Source organism: Olea europaea, chromosome 10, assembly GCF_002742605.1.
Source record: "Olea europaea var. sylvestris chromosome 10, O_europaea_v1, whole genome shotgun sequence".
Classification (NCBI taxonomy): domain Eukaryota; kingdom Viridiplantae; phylum Streptophyta; class Magnoliopsida; order Lamiales; family Oleaceae; genus Olea; species Olea europaea.
Genome location: NC_036246.1, coordinates 25,354,185 through 25,363,590, shown reverse-complemented (window position 1 = coordinate 25,363,590; position 9,406 = coordinate 25,354,185). Strand labels below are relative to the sequence as shown.

Sequence of the window (9,406 nt, the reverse complement as noted above, 5' to 3'; positions counted from 1 at the left end):
GTACTTGTGCAGTCCATAGTTTCTCGTGCTTGATTTCAGAACAAGTCTGCATTCAGCTTACTGATGGCAAGGGCACGTTCTTCATTGGACGGTTTTCACAAAATTCCAATAGGTTAGGATTATATGCGCTAGAAGTTAAAAGGATAGGATGATTCGCACGAAAGGTTTAAAAGATAAGGATGATTTGTGCACAAAGGTTTCAACAAATGAACTGATTTTCTTCTTGAACAAACATTATTAATGAGAATCTCAATTTTATTTCAACATACATTGATAACTTCGATATAGATTACATTACTATACAACACTTGACAGTACACTGAAAGAAAATCGCACGCTGCCAAAACAGTCTTGAAAGTTCAGTTCTACCATTAAAAATCCATATTACAACAAACCCGCAAAATAAATCAAAAACCCAACTTCTAAAAGCATTAGCAGCAGGTCGCACCAGGGTAAGAATCCACAACCTCAATTTTGTTGTATAAAAGGAAAAATTTCGAGAGCAAATCATAATGCACAAGAAACGGACATTGGAGTTAGATAACCAGACGTATTTGGCATGAAAACCGTCTAATTGAGTTGGTTTCTATCCACGGGATCTTCATCTCAATTTCCATTACACATCGACATAATCGATGATCCATCCACACAAATTCAGATCTTCAACTTTGTGTATTGTTCTACATCCGCACATATGATGTTATCATTTCATAATTAAAAGGATTTGACAGGAAAGATCATAATTTAGTGTTCTGATCATAATGCCCTTGAACATTTTAATCAAGTGGGCTGCATGTGATCAGTTAACAGGAAAAACTGGCAGAATTGGACAAAACCTATGAGTATCGTCTGATCAATCTAAGGGCACAAATACCAAAATTCAAACGATATGGAAAATTCACGCAAAATAGTCAAATGAAAGAGACGTTTGGCATCAATTATCCAAAAGTATTATGTCAATCTAATGTAACAATCCAAAGATGAATATTGGAAAAGTTTCACTCTATAAGCACATGCTTCTCTAAATATACAATATTTGAATTATAAAATCTAAAACTCAATTAAGAGGAGGACATAGTAATCGACGGAATTATTTATAGAGTAGAAAATAAGCGTAAAATTCTGCCTACATATCGGTTTTCATCTCTCACATAACGGTGCTTGTAAATTCACAGAGTTCGAGCTGTCAACAGTTTTCCTGCTTCCCAAAGAGAGGTATAAGCTGTTTCTCCAACTCGACTAAACTGGAACAAATAAAATCGGAGATTAAGCAAATCATTGTACAGAGGCAACAAAAGTGGATTCAATAACTTACATCTCGAATTTTTGCAAAGCTTCAGCTTGTTTCGCTTTGTACAAGTCACTGTCTTTAGGTATGCTGCTCAAATTATTACCTGTGAAATTGTGAGTGATAGTTTGTGTTAGACAAGAAACTCAACAGACCATTAACCTGAACCAACATCAACCAAAAAGATGAAAAATAAAAACATTGGCATTTGGCAATGCCACAACCAAAGAAAGACAAATAGAAGAAAAAAAAACAAACAAATAAAGAAATGAGAAACTCAAAGCAACATGACAGCATTTCAAAAGTCGAAATGGTTTTTTACTCTTTCTAATATTCAACTTTTCTCAATCAATGTCCTTTTTACAGGGTAAACAAACTAAATCCAAGTACTTCACAGAAATCATTAAACCACACCCCCCCACCCCCAAAAAAAAAAGCACATAAAAAAAAATTAAGAAACAACTGTAGGAGGAGAGAAAAAATATCTCCACATTTTGCTGAGGTTTTTAAAATTCTATATAACACAAAGAACCATGTCTATCCTTGGTTACTTAAAGACATTTTTAATCCCATATATAAAGAGACATGTGCCGCATAATAGATGCAAATATTTATTTAGACAACTTTAACAAGAGAAAAAATTAATTTATATTGTTGAATTTCAGCATAAAGTAAATATATAAACAAAGCGGCCCAAAATGTTACGACTATACTGATAAGTAGAAGCTTCCTAAATCCTTATGAACCAATCGTGCTATTTCCCCAGAATTGATACAGAATGGGGTAAAATTGAGCCTTTACGAATTCTCCAACATACAATCCGGCTAGACTCTTAGCTTTGCCAACATATTAAGGCTCACAATTTTTATGCCTTGTCACAATATTTTTCCATAATCGATATGAAAGGTTTTTACAAAATATGTCCTATTTTGTATGAGAAGCACAAGATATGCTATTTGTCATCGTGGATTTAAGATCAAGAATTTCAAAATATATTTAAAAAAGAAAAAAAAGTAGTTCCATCTATTGTAAGCTAATGAATTTGAAAATAGTCGTAAGAAAGAGCAGGGGAACTGGATATGATGAGATCTCATGAATACAATGTGTGGCACATTGAATCATCACAATTATCTAGTCTTTGATATTGTTGGTAGTAAAAAGAGATTACCAGTAATATAGGTTGAAACAGGTGTTTTTGCTTCCATGTTGTTATCGTCCGTAGCAGGAGACAATTTTGTGACTATCAATCCCTGTCCATTTTCAAACGGAAAACTTTTGGTAAATACTAAATTCAAACTTAAACATGTACTATTATCGGTATAAATTTACATATTACAACCAAAATCAAAGTATTTTTCAACCTCAAAGGTCTAAACGAATTGAGATCATCTACATCTGCACAACATGTAAAATTAGAGGTACAATAGAACAAGATAATTCTTGGGTCACGGAATGTCAAAAATTAATAATTCAAGAACTAGTTAAATTTTTTAAAATCATCAGTGTTCCTTATAGATTAACACTTATTAGTGCATATATCAATAAAGAGGTATATCAACGTAATGATGTGAATATTACATTAGATTGCAGGAAAAAGTTTTATAATCAATTATTAACCGAATATTGTTGCAAAAAGCCTGAGGTGTCTTGAAATATACTCCCTCCGTCCCGTAAAGATAGACTCGCTTTCATTTTTCGTCTATCCCAAATTGCAAGCCACATTTCTCGTTAAGAATATATATATATTCAATTATATTATTGATATATGCACTAATAAGTGCTAATCTATATGGAAATGGAAGCAAGCCTATCTTTGTGGGAAAGAAGAAGTATTGACCTCTTTATTATTACTCCGTCCCATAAAGATAGACTTGCTTTCATTTTTCGTCTATCCCAAATTGCAAGCCACATTTCTCGTTAAGAATATATATATATTCAATTATATTATTGATATATGCACTAATAAGTGCTAATCTATATGGAAATGGAAGCAAGCCTATCTTTGTGGGACAGAAGAAGTATTGACCTCTATATTATTACACTGTCAACAATATTATTTTTTATAATCATTTTATGCCCGATTGTTGGTAAATAAAAAGTGATCACAAAATGGCATTCCCACAACATTATATGACAGAATGTATAACTTCTGAGTGATTATTCGTTTGAGATGAGCCCTTTATACTTTCTCTTTCACAGCCTCAAAGAATGGGGGGAAATGGCACTTACTAATATGCTGATATGCTCGATGAGTGCCACTAATTTTAACTCTCATAATTTCATTTGGCATCAAGATCAACATTTCAAAGACGACTGAATCCCATATAGTTCGTTTAAGCCCGTCTTGCGGGCTGATACACATTGAACACCCTACTCTTAGAACCTGGGTTTTAAAGGTGATTCTATTCTATCCAAGATCCTCCCTTTAGAAACCAGTTTTAAGAGCTGTTCTTGCAAAAGTTTCCTTCCCTTAACTCAATTGACAACCCACATTCAAAAATCATTTCTTAAACGACCATTCACTCAAAACTTCAATCAAAACAAATTATAATTCGAAACACAAAACTGAACTAAAAAATTTTAATAACAATAATAATTATTACTCCAACAATAACGAATACCTGTTTTTCTTTTCTCTTCAAGATTTTCACATGGCATTTTTTGATATAATGAAACAAATGGTACCGCGAGTGCCTGGAGTATAACTGGTCTCTGATTTCTGGGTTTGCAGTCAACCAATCTAAAACATCTTTGGACTTAATTACCTCGTCCGTCTCCAGTGATTCTAGCCAGGAGTAAACCGGCATCCATTGGTCCGTTCGCTGAAATCTATGATCATACATATTTTCCTGCAGACAGTAAAAGATTACTACAATAGTTTCTTGAAAGGGCAACGGATTCAGGAATTGAAATTGAAATATATAAACAATTGGGGAATAAAGGACGACTGGGAAAGTTGTAAATGATAGCGGCAGTCCGTTGGGTGGTTAGGTTAGAGGAAAAGGGAAAGCAAAAATTATCTGGGGAAATTTTGTATCGTTGTTTGCAGCTTTAGTCCTCCATTTCTGGTTAAATATTCAATTTAGTACATGAGTTTTAAAACTCTGAGTTTTCTTTTATTTTCTTATTATTATATTTTTGTCGACGGCATATTTCTTAGCTTTTGCTTGAGAGAGATTTTTTCAAATGAGGAAAAATTAGGGAAAATGTGATTAAAATGTATAAAAAGGTCACAAATTCTATAAAATATATAGTTGAAAATAAATTTTTTTTAATAATAATAATAATGTTAGAAAAGCTCTCACCAACAAACCCTTAGTGTTTCATAATTCTCATTTGTGTAAAAATAATGAAATATTTGTGGGCAAGCTTACCAATTTATAGTATTTGAAAATTGGCTCAGAGGGTGTTTGTGAGCCCTTTTTTTGTAAAAATGTATTTTGGAATAATAAATTGATGGGAAATATATGGTTCAAAAATAAGGAAAAGTTTTTTATTTACGTATAATATTATTTTAATGAAAAATGTGTGGTCGAAAAGAAAAGAGAGAAAAATGCATTTTGAAAAAAATTGGTACCAAACGGGCCTAAGTGAAAAACTTAAAGCCCCTTGTCAATGTTCTTTATTTGCCAAAAACAATTTTGAATAGTAAATTTTTAAAGAATACATAGTTAAAAAAATAGGAATTTTTTTTTTATTTACGGGTAGAAAATTTTATTGTCTAAATTTATGATTGAAACGAGAACATAAAAAATAAATAAATAAAAATAATAATAATAATAATAATTTAAAGTAAAGAATGTCAATCAAGGGCCAAAAATTCGACCCGTTCGTCCCTCGACTTAGCGTTTTAAAAATCTTAATTAAGTGACAACATTATTCGTAATTGAATCAATTTGCCTATGTTCTTTAGCAGGATTAATGATAACATTGGTGAAGTGGGTAAAATGTGTGAATCACAAAACATATGAAAGGCAATGAGGCAATGGTATTGTCCTTGTATAAATAACCTTTTTGGCTTCATTTATCAAATTCCTATTCTTAAATTCAGGGTTTTTTTAAGAATTAAAGATTTTCAATGACAAAAATTCAGACTTCGATTTCTCTACTAAAAAACATTCGAATTTTTGTGATCAAGTTTCAAGATGGGAAGGAAGATCAAAGGCATTCAAATTAGAGCAATAAAATGCATCGACTTGCTCAAAGCTTAAACACAATAATGTGTTGAGAATTAGAAACTTTATGTTTATACCATTGAGAGAAATGAAATAGCAGGAAAAAATAGACATACAAGAACATATAAAATTTATAGCGATTCACCACAATGTAAAACTATGTTCACATACACATCTACATTAATTAACTATGGTGCGTAGAAATTTACAAGTACTCTCTCTCTCTCTCTCTCTTTATGATAATATAAAAACTCTAATGACAATTGACAATCTCCTATTTATAAGAAAATTATGGTAAAATCGAAATTAAGAGTATGATTTTTTTAAACAATTCTTAGCCCCTATTCGACAACCATTATTTTAAAATTATTTATTCTATATACTCATTTTCAACCATACATTCACACAATAAAATATTATGTACGTAAATTTAAATTTTTTTTTATTACTTTTTAGTTACACATTCTCCAAAAATTCATTATACAAACAAATTTTTTGCCAAATAATGACCATCAAATAGTGGCTTATTAAAATTTTGGTCCGAGAATGAATCCTAGGAGGCAACCACCTTACCACGAAGGTAAATCCATATACGAACTCCACACAGAGACGATAAGTATGCTTCACAACTTAAAATTCTCCATGTCTCCTGCATGGAGACTAGTCCAACCATCAATACCTCCTCCTTTGTAGCGTCAAAAACTCATCAATCCACAGGGGGAAAAAAAGTCCAATTGAAGTTGCACGTAACTTTAGTTTTTCAATTAGAACAGTCCGTTAACGTGTCAAGCGGATTTAGACACCCTTGAATTTTCTCAAGTGTCAAGATTTTTCATACTCTAACTTTGATCTGATTAAGTGAATTATAACCTGTATATGTTTCATTCTTACATGATTAACAAATTTTTGCCAAAGTAAATAGTACTCTGACTATCACGATACATCATTTTTTGTAACCTAATTCCTCCTAAAAAGACTGCAATCATATAATCTATTTTGTAGTTTCTATTATAGCAACATACTCTGCCTTAGTAATAGAAAGAGAAAACATCTTCCGAAGCTTAGACACTCAACTAACTATTGTACCACTTAAAATAGTAGTGCTCTTCATGCCATTAATATCGTCAACCACGTTATTATCTACATAGTCATCTAATCTCAAGTCTGATTTTCTAAACACAAAGTTGGATCTAATGTATGTTTCAAATACCTGATAATATACTTTACTTCATCCTAATGTTATTTACTCGGATTGTTCGTATATTTTCTCACAAATCTCATGTGTTATATCTAGTCTTGTACACACATATATATAAGCAGGGGCAGAGCTAGGAATTAATACTACAAGGACAAAAAAAATTTAAATTTTAATGTACGAATAAAATTTATATGTAACAAGAAAAATTCCTAATATGACATGACCTATTATAGTTGTATCTGACGATGTTTTACAGTATAAAATTCATCTATAATGGAATCTAAATCTAAATTCATATTAAATTCTCATTCAACATTTAGTGGTAAAAAATCAGTAAGAAAACTATCATCCATTTTGTTACAAATTCTTGTCTTCACATGTTTCACTACTGAAAATGCTCGATCCACAGTCATCGTTGAAATAGGTAGTGTCGGTATTAAATAAATCAATTTAGTCAAAATGACGTAATTCTTTGCCTTCTACTTGCAACCAATTCCAGACATAAATAAAAAAGTGTAGGTACTTGAAATCGAGATTCGAAAATCACATCACTCTTAGAATAAGAAATTATGATACGATGAAGATATTGTACCGATATGAATAAGAAATACACATTTACTCTCTTGGAGTACTATCATTGAGAAAAATAAAGCAAAAAAAATATGCCTTATGTGTTGAAGTCGAATATTTCAACAAGAAAACTAATTGTACCAACGTTCCTGAAATTGGTGTTTCGACTCTCCACATTCTTTGCTCCGGTATTCCAAAAATTTTGGTTGATAAGGTCCAACATTTAGATAAGCTCGTCTAATCTGATCGCGTTCTTTAAATGGATGTTCACATATTTGCTTTCTTTTTACTAGGTCCGTTCAATAGAATCAAATGGTTCCAAATTAAGATTGAGAAGATGAAAGCCGTTCAACTTCAGGAGATGAAATTGGAAGAATAGGCAATGTAGGAATTGGAGTACCCTGAGATTTGTTACTCTTTGAAAAGAAAGAAAATAAGGTTCTTCTTCTCTTCGAAGAATGTCGATCTTCTTTCATATTGAATCTAAAAGCATGAAAATCAAAAAACTTCAATATCCCAAAAAGGCATAAACATAAATTGATAAAACCATAACCATAAACCATCACCACAAATTACACAATTGTACAGTATAGCTTAATAGCTCTATTACTAGTATCTTTATTTAATTAATAATTACCAATAGATAGCTTTCCAATTCCAACTTCCAAGATACTAGCCTGACAAGGGCGAATTTACTTGCACAATGAAATTATGAAAGGAAAGACAAGCAAAGCTAACATTATTGATTTCCTAGTAGGCAATAACTGTAACGTTGTAAGCTAATATTTTTCGTATCCCATGGTTTGCTTTGCACAATATTTCCTTAAATAATACACGTGATGCTTTGCACAATTACCAGAAAGTTAAAATCTTTACACCATTTTACTGCTTGCCATGAAATGTGATTTTTCATTCAAAAAGAACATTCCCAACTAGTTCGATTTCTTTGCTGCAAAACATGAAAATATTTACAATTTATAACATGTACAGTCGACAATTGGTGGTCGGCAGTCGACGGTCGATGGTAGTTGATCGGTGGTCGACGGCTCCAGGTGGGTGGAAAGATTTAGGGTTTAAAGATTTTGGGAATTTTTTCAATTTTGCTTTTCCAAATGATGTGAAGAATTGAAAATAGAAGAAATGGGTATTGATTAAAATTAAACAAGTTTGTTTTAAAAATTTGGCCTAAAATTAAATAAATAAATGGGCTAAATATTAAAACAAAAAATCATTTGAGGAATTGTGGCGGGCTAGCTCATTAAAATTAATTGTTGGAGGACTAATAGATTACAATTAAAACCTCTATTTTTCATTGTTAGTGTGTTTGGGCTTGGGCAACAATGGGCTACAGTCAAGTGCAGCCCATTACAAAATTTGCCCCATATATAGTTACGAATGGAAGAAGTATAAGACACCTTGACCATGTAGGCTCGCTCCTATTTTATAGAGGATAACAACTCATTGGACAGTCTAAAGTGACAAGCTAAATAAGTATTCACTAATTTTGCATTACTCATGACGTATTCTTCATGTGACTGTTTCAATACATCATTTTTCCATAGTAATTCTCATTCCAAATTCTTTTTTCTTTTTTTTCTTTTTTTTTTTTGGCAACACCGAAATCTTCATTGCAAACTCCTTGAATAATTCAAGAGCTTTTATTGAAAATTTGTAGAGATAAGAATGAAATAAATGAATATTGATAGTAAAATAAGTGCCCTTCACTTGTGGTGTAGCGGAATCTGTTTAGGAAAGGCTAATTTATGGTATGCTACTGATGTTTGGGAGTAATGACTCATGCGAACAATTTCACCTTTGACATTCCCACCACACAACCTTAAGTATGTATATAGATACTCTATTTTGGCATTTTTGTGTAAGAGAGAGAGAGAGAGAGAGTCAATCGATTTTGATTCATGAGTCAAGATTGCTAAAGGAAATATTATGAAATGACCAAACTATAGACTTCGATTACTTGGGATATGGACTGAGATGCAGTGAATGAAAAGGGACAGAATTCCAACGAAAAGTGTAAAAAATGCCCAACAATTTGCCAGCAGATCTAACCTCGACATATTGACTCTCAAGAACTACCTGCTCAACTTCATTCACTTCTTTCTCTGTCTTCTTACCTCGCTCATTAAGGTACCACCAGCTTCATACTTCCTCATGCAA

The 9,406-nt window shown here is 32.0% G+C and overlaps 1 protein-coding gene across 3 annotated transcripts; it reads right to left on the bottom strand.

Moving 5' to 3' along the window:
* Window positions 1-908: 908 nt before the first annotated feature.
* On the bottom strand, window positions 909-4,303 carry LOC111401625. Of its 3 annotated transcripts, none has more exons than XM_023029447.1 (4): window positions 3,910-4,303; window positions 2,457-2,538; window positions 1,316-1,394; window positions 909-1,239 (listed from the first exon to the last, which is right to left on the bottom strand). In XM_023029447.1, the coding sequence occupies exons 1-4, from the start codon at window positions 4,129-4,131 to the stop codon at window positions 1,170-1,172; spliced, it is 453 nt and encodes a 150-aa protein (XP_022885215.1). In that variant the 5' UTR covers window positions 4,132-4,303; the 3' UTR covers window positions 909-1,169. The 3 variants fall into 3 exon arrangements, with proteins under 3 accessions (XP_022885215.1, XP_022885217.1, XP_022885216.1); XM_023029449.1 differs by having other exon boundaries at window positions 909-1,198; XM_023029448.1 differs by having other exon boundaries at window positions 909-1,244; window positions 3,910-4,301.
* Window positions 4,304-9,406: the final 5,103 nt, after the last annotated feature.